Source organism: Macaca fascicularis, chromosome 2 (genome assembly GCF_037993035.2).
Source record: "Macaca fascicularis isolate 582-1 chromosome 2, T2T-MFA8v1.1".
NCBI lineage: Eukaryota > Metazoa > Chordata > Mammalia > Primates > Cercopithecidae > Macaca > Macaca fascicularis.
Window position 1 is genome coordinate 24,536,541 of NC_088376.1, and position 21,745 is coordinate 24,558,285.

The 21,745-nt window shown below is 43.3% G+C and overlaps 1 protein-coding gene and 1 pseudogene across 4 annotated transcripts in view; one reads left to right on the forward strand and one right to left on the reverse strand.

Annotated features, from left to right (window-relative positions):
- LOC102130424 (ADP-ribosylation factor-like protein 4A) overlaps positions 1–193 on the forward strand; it is a 60,951-nt pseudogene extending 60,758 nt beyond the window's left edge.
- Positions 1–14,235, reverse strand: part of UBE2E1 (ubiquitin conjugating enzyme E2 E1) — an 85,565-nt gene extending 71,330 nt beyond the window's left edge. For 2 of the 4 annotated variants that reach the window (XM_065539850.1, XM_065539849.1), the window contains exons 1-2: positions 9,688–9,820; positions 8,704–8,754 (exon numbers count right to left, since the gene is read on the reverse strand). In XM_065539850.1, the coding sequence (XP_065395922.1) occupies positions 8,704–8,754; positions 9,688–9,743 (107 nt within the window). In that variant the 5' untranslated portion in view covers positions 9,744–9,820. Of the gene's footprint in view, positions 1–8,703; positions 8,755–9,196; positions 9,872–12,764; positions 12,950–14,103 lie in introns of those variants that run through there. The other 2 variants (XM_045387025.2, XR_012430641.1) reach the window with 2 other exon arrangements.
- Between the last annotated feature and the right edge of the window lie 7,510 nt (positions 14,236–21,745).

Consider the following 21,745-nt stretch of genomic DNA (forward strand, 5'->3'; position numbering starts at 1 on the left):
TAGAGATCACGTCTTTTTTTTGCCACACTGACGTCCAGAGCTTATCTGTGATTGCAGGAAGGTCAAAATTGCTAAAACTGCTTGGGAGCCAACTCAGAAAGACTGCCAGCAATGGACAGCTGTAAAATGTGACAGCAATTTCCCCAGCAATTTCCATGATTTTCTGAAGAGGGTAATGAAGATGTTCTATTAAACCATCAGACCAAATTAGGTTTTTGTGTTTTGTGTTTTAACAAATATGTATTGTTTATCTGCCCTTTCTTGGACACTGTAGGGATATAAAGACATAATAATCCCTGCTCTCAAGGAACTTCAAGTCTGCTGGGAAAGAACACAAACCAAGTAACACCAGAAAGATGCTGCTGCTTTTCAGTTCTACACAAGTACCTAGAGTGCTATTCAAGCACCAAAAATGCTTCCAGTCCTCTAGAAAATTCCAGGCTACCAGCCTTTCTAAGTATACATTCTCCCACTTATGGCCTAAATTCTCTAGGGCCATCACTTTCTCTATAATTAGTTATAAAACATTACATCTGCCTCTCTAGCAATTTAATTAATTAATTAATTAATTTTTTTGAGACTGAGTCTCGCTCAGTCGCCCAGGTTGGAGCACAGTGGCGCGATCTTGGCTTAACAGCAACCCCTGCCTCCCGGGTTCAAGCAATTCTTCTGCCTCAGCCTCCTGAGTAGCTGGGACTACAGGCACGTGTCACCGCGCCTGGCTGATTTTTTGTATTTTTAATAAAGATGGGGTTTCACCATGTTAGCCAGGATGGTCTCAGTCTCCCAACCTCGTGATCCCCCCCGCCTCTTCCTCCCCAAGTGCTGGGATTACAGGCGTGAGCCACGGTGCCCGGCCTCTCTAGCAATTTTTACTCTTTTCGTCTCTGTATTTGCTTCTTCCTCTCAGCCTACAAAACATACACCGAAGTTCTTATACTTAGAGCCCCAAGAGAAAATCTCCTTGATCTCCCTCTAGGGACTTTTGCAACCTTGTGGCTTTCCTCCTATTCCTTTCTCCAAGTCCTCTTCATTTCCCATCCTCCATCCATAGACATCCCTCAGAGCACAATTCTTTCCTCCTCCAATCTCGGCAATCTTGTGCACTTTACCATCACTCAAACTTGCAAATCTAATGTGGACTACTAAAACCAGTTCCAGCCTCAGTTCCACTGTCAGGCCACCTCAGATTCAATGTGCGCAAAGCTAAACACACGGAAGACTCATAATGCCTACAGCTCACTTTCAAATGGCTCCACAAAATTAACATATAGAGATAAGAGAGAGACAGAGCAAACATGGTGAAATTTTGCTGAGGAATCAGGGTGAAGGGTGAGAGTTTGGTGTACCATTCTTTTAACTTTTCCTGTAGCTGTGAAAATGGTCAAACTAAAGCAGCTGGGAAAAACATGTAGGGTCAGAATCAAAGACAGAAATCATTGTCCTTGCCTTTTAGGAAGTTTATAATCTATTTAATTTGTCTAATCTAATCTAATCTAAAAGTTAGCCATGTAGATCTGGGAGTTCAATAACTGATTTAGTAAAAAACTCAAATATATAATCAAACTGCAAATATTTGCTGAAGACCTACTAAGTGGCAGCAACATGCTAAGCATTGTATGTGATCAACAAAGCAAATAACAAAACCTTTTCTTAACCCTGCGGACAGGGTCTATACATCTCTGCCTCCCTCAAGCCAGTTCATCCTCCTGCCTTATTTATTTCTGTTAATGCACCACCAACTTTCCCAACACCCAGAAGAACCTGACTCCTTTTCAAGTCCTCCATATCGAAATCAGTGGCTAAGTCCTATGGATTCTACTGTCTTCTACCTCTCCTTCCTCTCCACTTTGATGGCCACCACTTATACCCCAGACCATCTTGACCTTCCACCTGAACTACTGCAGCAATCTCCAAGTCTCTTGGTTCCTACTGAGCTCCACTCAATCCTTGCTCTGTCTCTACCCAGATAGCCAACTCTATCTGAATGACAGCCCCTACTCAAAAGGGTTTTAATGATTCTCCAGCATTTACAAAATAAAATTTAAAGCCTTAGCCTGACACTGAAGAACACAAGCTTTATCTATTACTATTTATTCTCCCATTAATGTTTCTTACTCTCCAGACACAGCTTTTACTCACTTCTGCCCAATAGTGTCCTTTTTCTGTCTTCCCTCTGCTGTCCTGGCTTACACTGTTTCCTCCATCGGGAATATCTCTTATTCTTCCCCACCCCATATCTCACCTCCTCCATGAAGCCTTCCCAGATCACTAAGTTCTCCAGCCACAATCCCTCAAACTCAAGTCAAAGTAATCTCTCACTCCTCTGAAACTTTATAACATGATATCTGCATTTTATTATTTGCCAAATAATATTTATATTTCCAAGTACCATTCAAAATCTGAATGTGCATGTCTTATCATCCTGACTAGATTATGAACTCCTTGAAAGTAGTGCCTTTTCTTTTTTCTTTTATTTTTTGAGACAGGGTCTCACTCTGTCGCCCAGGCTGGAGTGCAGTGGTGTGATCTCGGCTCACTGCAACCTCTGCCTCCAGGGCTCAAGTGATTCTCCCTCCTCAGCCTCGAGAGTAGCTGGGATTACGGGCGTGCATCACCACGCCCGGCTAATTTTTGTATTTTTGGGAGAGACGAGGTTTCACCACGTTGGCCAGGCTGGTCTCAAACTCCTGACCTCAGGTGATCCACCCAGCTCGGCCTCCCAAAGTGCTGGGATTACAGGCGTGAGCCACCATGCCCAGCTTGTGCCTTTTCATTTATAACAGGCCCTCAAAGTTTGTGACAGAAATTTAACATCAGTGTTCTTAACAAGAATGCCCAAAAACTGTGAGTGCTGCCTTCTAAGCTATAAGCATTTTTCTCAAAATACTGATTAATATTTTAACAGTGGTATAGCTGTTTATTGTGATAAAATATATATAACATGAAATTTGCCATTTAACCATTTCAAGTGTACAATTTAGTGTCATTAATTACATTCACAATATTGTGCAACCATCACCATTATTTCCAAAATTTTTACCACCTCAGAAAGAAACTCTGTATTCATTAAGAAATAACTCCCCTGGCCGGGCGCGGTGTCTCACGCCTGTAATCCCAGCACTTTGGGAGGCCGAGGCGGGCGGATCACAAGGTCAGGAAATCAAGACCACGGTGAAACCCTGTCTCTACTAAAAATACAAAAAATTAGCCGGGCGCGGTGGCAGGCGCCTGTAGTCCCAGCTACTCAGGAGGCTGAGGCGGGAGAATGGCGTGAACTTGGGAGACGGAGCTTGCAGTGAGCAGAGGTCGTGCCACTGCACTCCAGCCTGGGCGACAGAGTGAGACCCCGTCTTAAAAAAAAAAAAAGGTTATACTAAGTGAAATAAACTAGACCCAAAAAGACAAATAGTGTATGATTCCACTTATATGAAATACCTAGAATAGGCAAACTCGTAAGGACAGACAGTAAATTAGAGGTTTTCAGGGACTGAGGGGGAGGGGAGAATGGGGAGTTATTTCTTTTTTTTTTTTTTTTTGAGACGGAGTCTTGCTCAGTCCCCCTGCCTGGAGTGCAGTGGCGCCATCTCGGCTCACTGCAAGCTCCGCCTCCCGGGATCACGCCATTCTCCTGCCTCAGCTTGCCGAGTAGCTGGGACTACAGGCGCCCGCCACCGCGCCCGGCTAATTTTTTGTATTTTTAGTAGAGACGGGGTTTCACCGTGGTCTCGATTTCCTGACCTTGTGATCCGCCCGCCTCAGCCTCCCAAGGTGCTGGGATTACAGGCGTGAGCCACCGCGCCCGGCCAGGGGAGTTATTTCTTAACGAATACAGAGTTTCTTTTAAGAGACGGGCTTTCACCGTGTTCGCCAGGATGGTCTGGATCTCCTGACCTGGTGATCTGCCCGCCTCAGGCAGGCCACCTGAGGTGGCTTACAGGCGTGAGCCACCACACCCGGCCCACTTAGTATAACATTTTTAAGGTTCATCCATGTTGTATCCATGCATCAGAACTTCATTCCTTTTTATAAACGAATATTCCATTTTATGTATTAACCACATTTTGTTTACCCACTCATCTATTGACAGACACTTGGGTTTTTTCCACTTTTTGCCTACTATGAATAATGCTATGAATACTGACATACAAGTTTGAGCCTCTGTTTTTAATTATTCAGGGTACATAGCTAGGCGTAAAATTACTGGGTCATCCGGTAATTCTGTTTAGCTTTCTGAGGAATAACAATAGTATAGTTTTACAATCCAGATACAGTCTTTTGGTAAACACAACCACCACAAGACTTCCTACTCATCTGAAAGGCAATTCATTTCCAGATAGGTTTCTTTCCTCCCTAATAGGAAAGGACCCTGGTGTTGATCTAATTCCCAACAGCCTGACCCTAGTATGGGTGCTATTTTGATTGTGCTGAAACCCCAGTCTCCTGGTTGTCACAATTTTTCAACACTGCCTCTACATGCATAAAGGTATACACAGTGCAATGATGAAACTAAACATCATTCAGATGTCTAAGTCACACTTCTATCCTTAACGCATTTAGTAACATCAGATAAATGAAAGATACTAAAAGGAAGAATACTTTTCAGCACATAAGATACAGGGTTTTGTCAAGGATGACTTCTGCTGAACCTATTTCTTATACCCAAACAACCATTTAAAACATGATGAACCTGGACAAGGTATGTAACACTCCACCGTTGCAAGAAAAGGATCTCTTTTTCATTCTGAACCATGATGAGCAGCCTGGGACTTCTGAACTGACATCTCATTACCATTACCACCAATTCAAGGAGGTAGTGGAATGTCACAAAAATACAATATAAATTCACAGAAACTAGGTGGAAGTATACAAAGTGCTAACTTGGAGCATCTGGGTGCAATGAGCAGGATCAGAAGAAGTCATCAGGACTATCTTTTGCTTTTTACTCCGCAAACCTCTGTATTTGAATTTTTCAAAAACATGTATTCTTGCATAATACAATGGCTTAAAACTATTTAAAATATAGGCAGTGTTAGAAAAAAAAAAAAAGCTATCAAAAGAAGGCTAAATGGAAATTCTGTCACATATAGAAAAACTAGTATCAGGGCCAGCCACCACGGCTCATGCCTGTAATCCCAGCACTTTGGAAGGGCAAAGTGGGTGGACCACTTGAGGCCAGGAGTTTAAGATCAGCCTGGCCAACAGGTGAAACCCGGTCTCTACAAAAAATACAATGAATTAACCAAGCGTAGTGTCGAGCGCCTGTAGTTTCTGCTACTTGGGGGCCTGAGGCAGGAGGATAGCTTGAGCCCGTGCTTGAAGTGTTTAATGACTTTTCAGGCATTTTATCCTAAAATAGCACCCCATCTGAATTTTTAGGTTAAGTCACCACTGAGACATTTACTCATGATACAAATGTATTCATTAAATAAAATCTGAAGTTTAAAGGACTTAGGCAAACTATGCCATTTAGTTGTACAGACATACTGTCTACAGACATTCATGTCTACAGGCTAGTTATAACCAGTGAATTTAGCAAAGTTTGAGCCCTGGGTTATAAATAACGGCTGCAAAACTGACTCTAGCGGCCCAGACTTCATCAGCTATCTAAAAGGCATAATTTTACAATCTAAGATCTGGCACACTTTAGGGAATCATTACAAAGTTAACATATTTTTTCCCCTAAAAGAATAGAGCCAAATGATACGGGAATAAAAGCCTAACTAAAATGAAGAGTGAGTTGGGAAACTATTTTGTGTGCACGCACACACACACACATACAAATAGTTCAGAGATACTAAATTAAGTTCAGAGATACTAAAATTAAGAATTTGATTTCTACGGCAACATAAAGCAGTTTGAAAATACTTACTTAAAATTACTTTCGACCGGGTCATTGAACACAATCTGTACTGTGTTCTAAAAAATATCCACCCAACATAATATACAACATTAAGAATTTAATTTTATGTTTTCACACATTATAATATATTGAGCAACTGCATTTCACATAAGTTTTGATGCTCAGTAACTTCAAATATTTTTGCCAAGTGCTAAAATTAGTGAACACAATCAGTGCACCTTCCTTCAAGAGGTGCAATTCTTCTGATTTGCAATAATCAACTGTTTACTGAGAAGTTACTATGTGCCAAGTGCCATATTTTAATAACATGTTTAAAACTACATACTGAATGCTGACTGAAGAAAGGAAGTATAGCAAAGGGTAGAAATACAAGACAGACTAATGAAAACCAATTATGTAACTCATTCAAATCTCATGCTTTCATGCTGAGGGTAATTTTAAACATGTATGCACTTAATATATCGCTTAATTCATAGATTTTCATTGGATGCTGACTTCAAAAAGTATCACCAAGGCCGGGCGTGGTGGCTCACGCCTGTAATCCCAGCACTCTGGGAGGCAGAGGCAGGTGGATGACAAGGTCGGGAGTTCAAGACCAGCCTGGCCAATATGGTGAAACCCCCGTCTCTACCCAAAATACAAAAACTAGCTGGGCATGGTGGCACGTGCCTGTAATCCTAGCTACTCAGGAGGCTGAGGCAGGAGAATTGCTTGAACCGGGACCCGGGAGGTGGAGGTTGCAGTGAGCTGAGATCACGCCACTGCACTCCAGCCTGGGCTACAGAGTGAGACTCCGTCTCAAAAAGAAAAAAATAAATAAATAAAATAAATAAATAATCTATCTTTATCTCCAATAAAGTACATTAAAATATTAAATAATTAAATCCCAAAAGGTAACAGCACAAAACGTAAAACCAAACTCATTTAAGAGAGCTAAATACTGGGACTACTATATAACATTAAGACAGCACCATTAGTAAGCCAACCAAAAGTAAAAATTTTAATTCACATTACTCAAACGGCCCCAATGGAAAATAAAGTCATCTTTATTGTTAAAAGACAATGTCATAGACATTCTCTTGCAAAATGAAGATGCCTCGTATTTTCTCTGAAATCAGAGATTTTTCTAAAAATTTAGTATTTTGAGCTTTGTCTCCCTAACACCAATCACCCAACGGGCACCCAGTTTGGAGCATCCCCTGACCACAGGTAATGCCCAAACATTTCACTTAAAGAGGTAATTGGGAGGGTTTCCCAAAGATAAAAAAGTTCCACATGCCTCAGGAGCATAAATCTCTCACACATAAACTCAGTTAAAATGATGTGAAACTTAAGTGTACTTATGCTGTTTTTTAAAATGATTAATCCCATGAAAATCTTCAAATGGTTTATAATTTTAGATTTGATTGTGCTTATTCAGAAGAAAGCCATTATATGTTTTAATCAATGTTATCAATAACACACATATAAGAGACCACAATACCGCAGGAGCAATAACTAGACAGCACAGATCTACCTTGGGGAATGTACACGGATTCCACACAAACAACCAAGGGAAGCTACAGGCTTCCATTTGAGCCACCACCATCAAAACAATGAGTTAGGCCTAAGTCTTATTGTTTCTCCACTTCTCAACCATCTTGAGAGATTATTGGCCATGAAAGAATTCCCCAGAATGATTAAGTGCTTCAATTATAAACTATAGTTTAAGACCATATCAAACTCAAAACGACTTTCCTTACAAAACAGGACAAAGTTTCACCGAAAAGCATCCCACACCTAATCACCATTAAGAACGAATGTAACCAAAATGGCAATAGTTTTATATTTAACCCACTAATTTTTTTTACAAAGTTCACTGTTAATAAACAAAATATTTCATTTAGCTTTTCAACCTATTCCCACACACTCATCTTAAAAATTGTGTACAGCCACTGAATACTTTGTTGTCAGTAACTTCTACTCCTACCAATAAGTTTAGAGTATTTCTGAAATCTCACATTCCTTTCCAACGCCGATCCTGAGAACTAGGTTAAATGTTATACTTAATTTTTAAAGTATGGGAGTTATAGGACCTCCATTAAATGAATGGCTCTACTCTAATACATAGTTGTAAGTCACCCCTCACTTCACTGTTGATCTAGTAAAGTCATCAAGTCTTCCAGCTTGACTCAACAGTAGCAAAATGGCTTCTCTAAATAAAGTTGCAATCAACAAACCCTTAGAAAGCTGGTTTCAATTTGTTTTGAAACTGAAACACACGTATGTACATAGTCTGAATAAAGCAAGTGAAAAAAACACCCCCATGAAAGAGTTTAAACTCACAATATAAAGGAAAACCTTTATCAAAGCTAGAAATTGTTTCCTGAATTGCTCTGTCAAAAGTCTAATAAAAAATCTATATGCTACGGAGTGTTTGAAGATCCAGTGTTTAACTCTACGTTCTCTTAGCTTAGCACAGATTGAGTAAGAGATTACTATAGCAAAGCAGTTTTCCAAACCAAAATGTCCTTCGCATCTAAAAGGTTTTGCATCATCCTTAATGGCATACCAAAGACCCATGATTAGGCAAGGATACACCTTTAAATTTACTTTAGTTTTGTTTCATATATGTAAAACTCCATTCCAAATAAATCCATTACTTCTCCTCAACAGTACTGAGCTTGTCAGAGGCTCATCAAAACATTATACTCAGATTAATAAATTTCAGCTGTTACGTGATGTTAGTGCCATAACAAGCATTAGCCAAAGAATAAAAGAAAAAGTATATAATAAAAAGAAAAACCCAAGACAATGGTTATAAGAATTTAAAAATGAAAAAAATCTGAAAAGCAACTCACCTGCAGTTAGGTGGAGGATCTAAAGTGATGTCCGCCAGCTCCTTCTGAATTCTGGAGTGGGGGAAATGAGAAAGACAAACACAAGAAACATTAAGGCGTGGAAGCCTCCCACCTGTAACGTGCAGGTCTGCAGAGAAACCTAAGCGCGATCACTGGATTCTACTGGGCAAAGAGGAAACTACACATCAAGAGCTTCAGGTCCCTAGTTTAGGAAAAAACTTTTCACGGAGGCAGTGAGGCGGCCTGGACTCATCTACGAAGTTTGACTTCCAACCTTGCCTCGCAAACCAGGGCAGTTCTATTCCTCGGTGTTTTCTATTTAGGACCCAATTTTAAAGTTTCTCACTTGCGGACCGGTTTCCTCAGTCCCTCCCCTGCACCTCCTCTCCCCAGGCCGGAGAGATCACAGCCATCGGTCCGTGGGAAGGACGCCAGCCTCCAGCCTTCCTTGCCCCTTGGGGCCCTTTCACCCCTCAGATGCCCCCATGCCCACCCCGGCAGGGCGCCCCCCACAGGTCAAAGGTCCGAAGCCTCGCCCGACACCAGACCCGCCCGGAGTCCTCAGTGACGACGCCAACATGGCCGCTCCCCACGAGGCCCCTCGGGCCCGAGTGACCTGCCAGCCGTCGCGGGGTGCCCGGGAGGCCCAGACTGCAGGTCGCTCCCTAGCGGTGGGCTGCCACCGCCCGGCCACCCCGCCCCCAACCCGCGCGCGCCCCCGACGGCTCGCGCCTCGCCGGTGAAGTTGCGGGCGGGGGAGGGGAACAGGGTGCCCGCACGGGGGCTGTTCCACGCCGCCCCAGCTCACCTCTCCCAGCGCCCAGAACCTCGGCCCGAGGCCGCGCGCGAAAGCAGGGCGCGAACACCCCCGCCTGCCCCTCGGGCACCACCGACCCCCAGTGGCCGGCCCGCGGCCGCACAGGTGCACCGGACCCTGCCTCCGCCCCGCACTCTCGCCCGGACTCTCGGCCCACCTCCCCGGACCTGCTTTTCCCAGGGCGTCCTCTAACTTCCCGGGGTCTGCCCACTTCCTTTTCCATGGTCCGCTCTCTAGCTCACACTGGGCACAGACCGGGGACCTGCAGTTTTCTCCCTCCGCAGCAACCCTCGACTTCACAAAGGGCCCCATCCCCCACTCGTAGGCCGAAGCCACCAGGCAGTTCACACCAAGCCCTGGCCTTTGTCTTTTGCTTACCTAGGCACTTAGAGCATCAATTAATACGACAAAGTTTGGGGACTCTAAGCTTCTTCACCTTCTAAACGGTGCCTAATTTTATAACCTTTCCTCCTCCTATCATATAAAGCTCAGTGGGGCTATGTTACAACTTAAAAATCTCACCGAGGCAGCACTGTAGTTAAAAAAAATTTAAACACACACACATACACAGAGCAATCGAATTCACAAAGGATGCGTTTCCCTTTCCAAAGGTTTTCTGCGGGTAGGAGGACGGGCTAGCTATATGTAATAAGGAATAGGTTTTAAGGACGACGACTGGGGGAGGTTCTATAAACCTTCCTACTGGAGGACATTTCCTGTCCCTACAAATCTGTCAACTTTAGAAAGGGGTTTGTTTACAATCTCAATTGACACGTATTTGTGTCCTGCTAAATTCTACTGCTACCAAAAAGCGCTTCATTTCTGAGACATTCATACTCCTGCTGTTTGACTCATGACTGTACATTAGACTCAAAGTTTGGAACATTGGTTTCCTGATTCTTTACCTGCATCTTTTCGAATAACTGTATTTTAAGACCTTCACACGTAGGCAAGAATTTCCTCCCCGGAGCACAACGCATATAAAAATACATATTGACTTGTCTTCCTTGCCAACCCAACTCCCACTATAAAATAGTCACGAAAAAGGTAGTTGTTTCTTTAATACCTAAGAAGTGTTAATACCAAAAAGCTTTATCAACTTCATCTTGACAGACAGCATTTGCAATTCCAAAAAACTGGCAAGAGATTTGCAGGACTAACTCATACCTATTTCCAGAGAGTCATTCTTGTTCAGACCACTTGCAATGGGGGGCTTTCCTCTACCCACGATTTAGAAACCACTTTCCAACATGCAGTTAGCAGCCTGTTAGTCTGCCAATTCAGGCTTCTTTTTCACTCCTCCTCCTGGTGAATGTGCCCCTTCCAATTCTATGGGCAACACCTACCTTTCAAATCAATATACTTCACAGAACAGCCTCTATAGGGTCCCACTAACATCAATTTTCCCCATTCTCTTTCCTGGATACACTGTCCCTCTCCTTTTTTTTTTTTTTTTTTTACCTTTTGCTATTAACCTTAGGTCTGCTTTAACACTAATAGCTACTCTTTCAGCAAGATTATCAAGGAGCTAAATTCATTGCAAAAACAAAACAAAAGCACTGATGTTAATTTATAGGTAAAATTACTATTTGTAGCTTCCCACCTTTCATTTTTCTACACCTACCATCTCTTTTCCAGAACTTCCAGATAAATTTTTAACTTGTTTAAAATAAAAGGACAAAGTACGTCTAGTGAAAAAAATCCCCCTCTCTGTAATTCACTCACAATAAAAGCAGAGTATTTTCTAGTTGATAACTGGGTCTTTACCCCCAAATATATTCATGTACACCAGGGATATCCAGCAAAATATAAAAATGCAAATTACCAAAAGCAAGTATCCCGGCTTGAGCACGTGAGGCCAAAAAGTGAATGAGGATCAAAGAGCCTAGAGGATTGAGGTGGGGGGCAGTGTTAAGGAAGGGCCTGTCCCAAGTGGGCAGAGTAGATGCCAGGTTCCAGGAAAACCGCACAGGGCTAATCAGTGAGGGTCAGTTAGGCCTCCTGAGAAGCTGTACAATCAAACCAAACCTATAAAAATGAGAACAATCTTGCAGAGGCACCTTGCCACTTAAGACCTCCACACTATTTTTAAAAAGTCACTCATTCATCAGCTCATGGTTAGGTCACCAAAACACTGCCAAGTTTTCAAATTACAAGTCAGGCAAAATGACAGAACAAACTCTCAAACCCTGACTTTCAGGCTCACTACTCAGTGGAGAGATCTAAAGTCTCATGTTCCACTTTATTTTAAAAATTTTTAAGACGGGTATCCCTATCTAACCCATCATTTGGACTTCTTACTATCTTCCTGGTTTGCCACCTTTTTAACAACTGCCTAACTCTGATAGCAGAAGGATTTATGAAAGGGTGTCTCAGGGCTCCTAGGAATCCACTAAAGATTATTTTAAGGGTCATGGCGATCAGAGGATATTACTGAAGGATGGCAGGAGTAACAAGTAGCTACCTCCAGAGCCTTAAGAGGAAAAGAATAAAGAAAAAGAGAGACTGCTTAAATTGAAAAAATAAAGCAACGTAACATTTTCACAGCATGAGGACAGCAAATAGCATGAAAAAAAGACAAGTTTCCCTGAAATTTGGTAAACTGAAGTTTTTAAAGAGAACAAAAGAGAACCACAAAAATAACCTAGAATAACTATTTTATAATCACTTACTGATTCATTCATTTGCCTCAACTCTCAGAAAAATCTCTTTAAATTCCACCATAAAACACGTCTTCACCTACTCAATTTTGTACCTGCTAATACGAGTTTTATTCCTTATGCAATTTGTGAAGAAAGCTCTATTTAGAAAAGATCATCCATGCAACAGGTGAGGAGAAGGTAAAATGGTCACAGAATTCATTTTGATGCAGTTGTCTGGGCTGGTATTAGTAATTAAGAAATGGGATGATGGCCTTGGGGAAGGTCACAGATCGACCATTAGTAGGACAAGAAATCTGAAATCAGATTTGGGGGTCACTAATAAAAGTAATGAAGATTCTTACAAACTTCAGCAAGAAATGCGAGAGGCAAGCCACAATAGCTGCATGTGAGCAATGATTAAAAAAAAAAACAGAAGCAGCAATAGAGAAAATAATTAGGGCTTCCAAGGCCCTTCTTTCATTTTTAAGAACACATAAACCATGAGGAGCGTTTAAGCTATCCTCATTGGGAGGCAGACCAAATGCAGCAAGAGGCAGTTCGGAAAATAGGAAGCCTATGGAAAAAAAAAAAGAGTACGGTACCTCTTGGCGCTGGTGGAGAGGAGTTTGGAGTTTTTGCTCATGCTGACTTTACTCTCCTTCTTCTTGGGGGTGTTTGTTTCTTTCTCGGTTTGCTGGTTGGAAGACGAAGATGAGGAGGAGCTGGTGCTGGCCCTCGAATCGTCATCCGACATAGCGAACCCCCCACCCCACCCCGCAAACAGCCCCTGCAGGGGGAGGGAAACAAAACAGAAACACACAAACCATGCAGCCAGTGTAAATAAGGAACTCAGGTGCTGTCAGGAGGGCATTGACCAGGGGCGCACGCGGCCGCCCACCGCCCTCCACTCGCTTTTCAAAGTCTGCAGGCCCATTAAGGCTTTTGCAAATCGGACGCGGCTTGTTTATTTTTGGCCCCAAGTGGGGAACGCTGTGGGAAAACGGTCTGGAGCTAGGAGAGCGGCCCCTCCCTCGCCCCCCGGGGCTCTCCGCTGGGCAGGGAGGGAGTAGCCCGGGAGGCGAAGGAGGGCAGGGCGGGGGCGCGGGGCGCCACGGCGGGGCAGGGAGGGAAGGTCCCGGCAGCCGGCCGGCCTCGGGGCTGTTTTTGTCCGCTTTCCGGGGGTCGTGGGGTGGGGGGCCGGTGGCCCGGGTGAGAGACTGTGGGGCCACGAGAGGAGTTTGGCGAGGTCGGGAAGAGAGGAGGGGCGGGAAGGAGTAAGAGAGGAAGCCGAAACAGGGGGACGGAGGCGGGGAGCGGGTGCCCGGGTGGGGGAAGGGAGAGGCCGGCGGGGGGCACGGGCGACAAGGCCCGAGGCCCCCCCGCGCCGCGCCCCGACGCCCCTCCCGGCCTGCCTGCCTCTGGGCCGCCCCGCTCACGGCTGCGCGGCCGGGAGGGGGTCCGGAGCACACGCCCGATCGCCACTCCTGGAGGGGGATAGGGGCTGCGGCGGGGAGTGGGGGGGGGGTCGGCCTCCGCAGCGAAGAAATAACAATGAGCCCTTCCGCCCCGGAGGGGTTAATCCCCGTGAGCCCCCGCCCCTGGGGAAAACGGGGCTCCCCCAACTCCCCCCCACCCCCGCTCCCGGCCCCCTCGGTGGCCAGTGGGGGGCTCTTGGGGCAGCGCTGACAGTTCGAGCCACAATGACCCCCGCCCCCGATGCGGGCGGCCCCCGCACCCCAAGCGGCCCGGGGTCCCTGCCCATCCCCCGCGGGCGGGCCCCGGACCCCTGGGGCTCCCCAGCCCCTCTCCGCTCCCCCCTCCGGCCCCGTGCCCGGCGGCCCGGCGGCCCCGGCGGCGCGAGTCGGGGGAGGCGGCGAGGGGTGTCCCCGAGGCCCGGCGGCGCGGCCGGGGGGCGGCGGGCCGCTGGGGGGATCCCCGTACCTCTCTTTGTGTCTGGCTCCTCCGTGCCGCCGCGGCGGCTGCTGCTGCGGCTGCGGCTGGGCCTGGCCACTCGTGTCTCTCTCGCTGGGAGAGAAGCGGAAGTGCAGCAACAGCAACTATTAAACAGGCAATGGCTTCCCCCAGCCACACACGCTCGCACACACACCACTCCTCCGCCGCCGCCGCCTCCTCCTCCTCCTCCTCCTCCTCCTCCTCCTCCTCGCCCTCACCCCTCCCCCACCCGGCCCGGTCCCACCCACCCTCGCTCCCCTCCCCCTGCAACACCTCCTGGGGGTGCGCGAGGAAGACCCAGGAGACCCCAGGAAACCGTGCCCCCCCCCACACCCCCACCCCAGCGCCTCCTCCGGACGCCCGGGAAGGGGGCGAGGGGTGTGAATTTTCTCTTAAGTGGTTTGGGAACCTGGATTCTGGGCGGGAGAGGGGAAGCCAATGGAGATGGGGTCGCTGGGAGTGATTGGAACTGGATGGAATAGGGGGGTCACGAGAGAAAGTTCTTTCCAGTGAGGGCTTTTGGAAAGGAGAGGGGTAGGGAGGTGGCAAATTGGTGGAAAAGATGGTAATCTGGTGGTGGCAAAGACTTTAGAGAATGCAGCGGGAACTCCACCTAAAAAGCGATTAAAGAGAATAAAAAAATCACACAACAGGGGTTTTCTTTGGACTGACACTTGCTTCTCCTTCTAGCAATTTACCTGCTAGGAGCAGAGGTCAGTTTAGGCACGCCTGTGAGAAAATCCCAAACCAGGAATTTTCTGCTCAGGTCACGCGAGGCACGTGCAGTTTTACAATATTAGATTCTTCCAGTCACTTTTTATAGAAAGTGATGTGGTTTTATAAGAGTGATACAAAGGTTTTGGTGACAGGTAAAACCAACGTGTAACGGGGCTTGCGAATGTGAGAAATCACTGGGTATAAGCTATATACTACTGAATTAGACTGGATTTAGAATTTTTGGTGTCATTTTACATTAGATACAAGGTTTGGTTTTTGGAAATTGGATGGAAAGTTCTGGGGATCGCAGTGCTTTCGTTAGCTACATATAAATGCTATTCAAATAATATTTTTGAAATGATCAGCAGTTCTTCTGAATTGTTCCTTATGTAGCATTTTTGCCAAATTTGTTTTTTTAATATTAATCTGTCAAATTACGATTTAGTTTCTCACGTATTTGTCATTTCAGTTGAAGGGAACTGAAGAGATGTGTGCCATTCAGATACACCAGTGCCACACATACAAGGTCTTGTACATTAAGGAGACAGCCTCAGATTTCCATAGCTCACTCTAAATTATCTCATTCAAACTGCCATCATTTTCCGCGCAACAGTGGCTTCAGTTACTACAGGACAACACAAGATATACGCCCATGGCATATCCAGTAACCAGGAAAACAAGCATTCTCACGACCCAGCCGAACTGCTTCTTACCATCAACCTGAAACTCCAGCTTTATCAAGACTCATAAAGTAATTGTGCATGCTTCTTGCTCAATCCCTACCAGGAAACCTGTATCTGCCAGGAGTTGTCACAGAATAAGAAGTTCAAAAGCTGGGCGATATCTTCAGGGTCATAATTTCAGCCTCCTGCTTCCAGACAGAACTATTTCTCCACCACTGAAATGCATATAGATTTTGAAAAAGTCTCCAGACGTAACCTTTCTTAAGTGTTTGGTTCCAGGAGTCGTGGTAGAGTATATAAAAATGATGACGTCTCTGCTGTGTATTTGAAACATTTTTTAAACTTCTGAAAAACCGATTGTATTTTTGTTCTGATGAAAAGGTGTAAATTCAGGAGAAAACAATAAGCAGATGAAATAAACTCAGGATGAAGAAAATAATCTAAAAATAGTTATTAAAATTGAAATTTCCTCCTATGAAAATTTGGATTTCTGATACTTAAAAATATATATCCACATGATGAATACAACCAGTAAAGTCATGTGTTATAAAGACAAGAACTAGCAGAGATCACAGGAAAATAAAAGGCTTGATTTGCTGAAGTGATCAAGACAGTAGCTGAATTTTTTCTTTAATATTGGTTTGCATAAATTGAATACCAGCTATAATAATAATTCTTTTGAAACAGAACATGATATTGATATTTTGTGTTGCGTTACTGATGCTTGGGTTGGACTGATTCCTTGTGAAAGAAATCATGAAATCTAACGGCTCCTCCTATATGGAAAAGTGGTTTCCCAACCACCTGTCTGGAAGGTTTCTGGCCCTCTTTTGTGTACCATTCCCTCTAATCTCCAATACCAGCTAGCTTAGTTTAGTGCTTTATGGTTTTGGCATGACCTGATGAGAGGGAATAAAAACTTTAAAATGTTTAGAAAAGAATCCAGTCCTCTCAGAAGACTAATCTTTATGTCAAATTATTTTTAAGACCTGTATACAGCTGTCTTAGAGGAAAAAAATTCATACACAACTTTCTATCTCTCCTTGTTATTAACTACAAGGCCTAGAAAGCTAAATTGACCTCCCTGAGCCACAGTTCCCTCATCCATAAAAGGCAGGAATACCTGTGCTCTACTGACTGGCAGGGTCAAATGTGTATCTGTAAATAAGGTGATTTATTAGCTGTTATGCAAAGTAAATTATTAATAATTCCACTCGAGTGGAATTTTCTTAGGACATGGATTTGGGGTTTTTTTGTTGTTGTTGTTGCTTTTATGTTTGTTTTTTTTTTTTTTGTCACCAGGGTAGAAAAGAAGACATGGGATTTTTATAACCTAAAATTGGTGAAAATATAAGAAACCTTCCAGGAGAAACATACAGTCAATCACAGGATTTTATGCCTAGAAGGGGTCACAGGAATCACAGGATTTTATGCCTAGAAGGGGTCTAAGATATCTTCTAGTTCATACTCTTCACGTTACAGATAAAGAAATCAAGGCAAAGAAAGCCAGTATGTCGGCCGGGCGCGGTGGCTCATGCCTGTAATCCCAGCACTTTGAGAGGCCGAAGCAGGTGGATCACGAGGTCAGGAAATCGAGACCATCCTGGCCAAGATGGCGAAACCCCGTCTCTATTAAAAATACAAAAATTATCTGGGCTTGATGGCGCACGCCTGGAATCCCAGCTACTCGGGAAGCTCAAGCAAGAGAATCTCTTGAACCAGTGAGTCTTGATCGGAGGTTGCAGTGAGCCAAGATCGCGCCACTGCGCTCCAGCCTGACTACAGAGTGAGACTCCGTCTCAAAAAAAAAAAAAAGCCAGAAAGCTGGTATGTCTTATCCAAGGTCATGCAGTAAATTGGTGGCAAAATTGTTGTTATGACCCATGGTATCCAGAGATGATCTTGTCAGTTCTGGCAATATTGGAGTGGGAGAAGAACCTCAATTACATTGCAGAAAAATATATTAAATATAAAAGGGCTGGGTACAGTGGCTCACGCCTGTAATTCCAGCACTTTGGGAGGCCAAGGCAGGCAGATTGCTTGAGCCCAGGAATTCGAGACCAGCCTGGGCAACATGGAAGACCCTGTCTCCACAAAAAATGCAAAAATTAGCCAGGCTTGGTGGCTCATGCCTGTGGTCCCAGATACTTGGGAGGTTGAGGTGGGAGAATCACCTGAGCCCCAGAGGTTGAGGCTGCAGTGAGCTGTGATTGTGCCACTGCACTCCAACCTGGGTGGTGGGAGTGAGACCCTGTCTCAAAATAAGTAAATAAATTAAATATAATATTCTCTGATAATATTTTCGAGAATATGTTAACAATCAAGACAGTTGGGAAAGTGGGAACATGGAAGCAAGCTAAGGGAATCACTGAATTTGTAACATTTGCTTGAACTAATGACTGCTATTGAAGTTCCCCACCCCCACCCTCATCCTAAGAATCGTCCCATTATTTATTTATTTTGCCTGTGTGGTTATCTTTTAAATAGATAATACATTTTCGTGCTATATTATTCTAAAGAAACCAGAGAATATGCCATGAAAATATCTTTCTGCCCCTTCCCCCACCCCTCATTTCCTTTGGAGAAAGCAGTTTTCTGTTGTAGTCTATGCATGTGTAAGCAAATGCATACATATGCATTGAATGCTTTGATAGTAATGCTCAATTTACTATCAATTTTACTCAATTTACTCAGTTTTAAAAAGCACATCCAGTCACAGAAGCCCAAGTAGTTACACTGTGACGTCTTGTGGACTTTGAGAAAGTGGGCTCCAGTTTTTATTAGTACCTATTCCTGGTTTTCAGAATGACCCAACTCTCCTTCAAGTCATCTTTAGAGTATCAAGTACATTTAAGTAGAAGCACTTGAAGATCAAGGTGCTAGTTGATCCCTAGGAGGTGAAATATTATAGTTGAAAGAAGGAGACTTGGTTTAACTTTTTGACTTGTTGCTTACGCTGAAATTCAAGTATTCCATAAAGATTCTCTTTGGCCAGTTTCATGTCCAAAGAATTGTCAAGCAAGTTAACGTTTGTTAATATAGTTTTTTAACTTACCTTACGGCTGAATAGAAAGGATTTTCTTTGGCAGGCTTGGTGGCTCACGCTGATAATCCCAGCACTTTGGGAGGCTGAGGTGGGCGGATCACCTGAGGTCAGGAGTTTGAGACCACCCTGGCCAACATGGTGAAACCCTGTCTCTACTAAAAATATAAAAATTAGCTGGGTATGGTGGTACGTGCCTGTAATCCCAGTTACTCAGGAGGCTGAGGCAGGAGAATCTCTTGAACCCAGGCGACAGAGGTTGCAGTGAGCCGAGATCATGCCATTGCATTCCAGCCTTGGTGACAGAGTAAGACTCCATCAAAAAAAAAAAAAAAAAAGAAAAGAAAAGATTTCCTTTTTCCGTCCAAAGAAAAAAATTCTTGTGTTTGTAACTTATAAAGAATTTATGTAAAGCCTTTCTGGGAAAAATGGACTCACTGGATTTCACTCGGCTTCTTTCATTTTGTAATTCTCCTTTGGCTGAAAAATCTATTCCTTGTAAGAAAGATAAGGAAAGTTCAAAAAGAAGGGTCGATTCCATAAAGATGAATGTGATCTGGGGCATTTACCTTCAATTTGGGTCATTTTTCCATAGGCCTTTAAAAAAGAAATAGCACTGATCCCATTGAAGGACCCTAAGTACTATTATACTTTATTGGCCTGAATATTGCTATCACAGGAAGGTAGGACAGAGCTAAATTATTTTTTCTACCACATGGAGGCATTGAACAACCATGTGATTTTCAAAATTTATCAAGACTTAGTAAGAGTCTAATGTCTCAGGCAAGGGCAAAACGGTTGATTTGATGTCCACAAAAGGATAGTGATTATTATGGAAGTACTCTTTCACATGAAAGTACCTATTTTTTAAACAAACTAGCCTTCTTCAACTTTCTATACGTTGATCACACAAGAATAGATTATATTAGAATATGTAGGATTATAATTTGAGCAGTTTGGTTCATTAGTCTCTGAAACCTTTGCCTGAATCGAACAGTCTTCCAGTTTACTGAGATTTGGAGGAATAAAATAGTAGGGAATAAATATTTTTATTTCATGCTCTCAATTATCTATCGTGAAACTTTTAAAAAATATCAACTTCTCCACAGTCCCATGGTGTGGCAAATCTATAGTCAGGGATCCAATTTGAATCGAAAATTTACCTCAATAATTATAAACCCCAGAAGCAATTGGCAGCAAAGATACCAATCTCGACTTGCCTACAGGACACGTTCTGTCTTTGCCACCGATTGTACTCATGGCTGTGCCTCAAATAAATTAATCAACAAATATTTATTAATTAGTCTGCGTAGGCTAAGTACAGTGCTAAGTGCTATGACAGATGTAAAAAGTTGTTTTGTTTTTTTTTTTTTTTCTTTTTAGAGACAGAGTCTTGCTCTGTCACCCAGGCTGAAGGGAAGTGGCTCAATCATAGCTCGCTGTAACCTCAAATTCCTGGGATCAAGAAATCTTCTTGCTTTGGCTTCCCCAGGGGAGTCACTGGGATTACAGGCATGAGCTACCACACTGGACCCAAGATGTAAAGAGTTCCAAGAAGTACCCTCTGGCCTCCAGTAAAGACTAGAGGAAAAGGGATTAGAGCTAAGCCTAGAAGGACAAGTAGGGCTTGGGAAGATGAAGAGACATTCTCAGGTATTGAAATGACGTTGAAAATGATGTGGAAAAACATCAGACCTGAAATAGACTATTATTAAAATATAAAATTACATATATATAAATTATAAACTGTAAAATATTATATTATCAAAATAATATTTTATTAGAAACAAAAAGAAACTGGTCTTTATTCTTTAAAAGCATCACTGGCATGAAAGACAAGGAAAAATTGAGACTCTAGATTAAAGGAGACTAAAGAAGCACAAGAACTAAATATAATATGTGATCCTGATCAGACCCTGTACTGAACGGCAAAAAAATTACAAAGAACAATGGGTCAATTGAAGAAATTAGAGTATGGAAGTTAGATTAAAGTATTGTATCAGTGCTAAATATCCTGAAGTTGAAAACTATATGAAGAATATTTTTGCTTTTAGGAAATAGACACTGAGCTATGAAGGTGTAAAGGCACGTGATGTCTGCAAACTATTTCAAATAGTTAAGGAAAAATGTTACTAATTGATAAATCTGGGTAAATGGTATATGGATGTTTTCTGTATTATTTTTGTGACTTTTCCATAAATTTGAAACTTAAAAAATATATATATGTAGTTACCTCAGAGGAAATGAAATGGAGTGGAATGAAGGAGAGATTGCTAATTCATTACATATTTCTGTATCATTTCTTAAAATAAATGTGATCCAACCACTGAGTCTTTAAAGAACAAAAAATATCTATGGAAGTAGGAAAATGCAGAAAGCGATCGGAAAGACCATTAATAGACTAATTTGGTTGAGAGATTCAGAAAACTAAGTGAATGGAGAGGAAGAAGGATGAAAAGTAGGTACTAAGAGCTTGTGGAGGGGCTCAACAGTGAGCTAAGAAGCCTGGATTTCATTACAGGATAAAAAGTACAAGGGAAAAACATTACAGGCATTTTAGCCTCTGGGTATTTTAAGAAGATTAGTTTGATAGAAAAGCCAGAAAGGAGTCAAGGAAACCAAGGAAGACGCCATTGAGAAAGACTAGGCTTAGGGAAGCAGCTCCTAATTCCTAATTCTCTGTGCTTATTTTAATTAATCACTGTTTAATGTTGAAGCTCTGGGAATCGAAGTGCCATGTTAGAGCATTTGTCTGCTTAGAACTGTTTTTTAAAACACTGCTTGGCCCTTAGTAGGCATGCAAGAAAAAGTTAACCAAGGTAGGGAATGAAAGCCATCCTTGCTTTTAGTACTATTCCTTTCTTTCCCTTTTCCCCATCTCTTCTGATGTTCCATGATTCATGCATACATGATTACACCATCAAGCAGTTGGCGGTTGACAAGGAACGCGTGGGTGGGTGTTGTTCACTGAAAGAGGGTGAGTGACCCCAAGGGGAGGCCTAAAGTGACCGCCACCCTCCAGCCCCCCGAGCATTGTGAGGAATTCAAGCCTTGACATCAGAGTCACAGAATTCCAAACCGGAAGAGCTCTAGAGACCAGCAAGTGTTCCCCGTTCTATTGACAGATGAAGACACTAAGGTGCAGGGAGAAAGGATGAGTTTTCTGAGGTCAGGCAAGTAGGTAGCA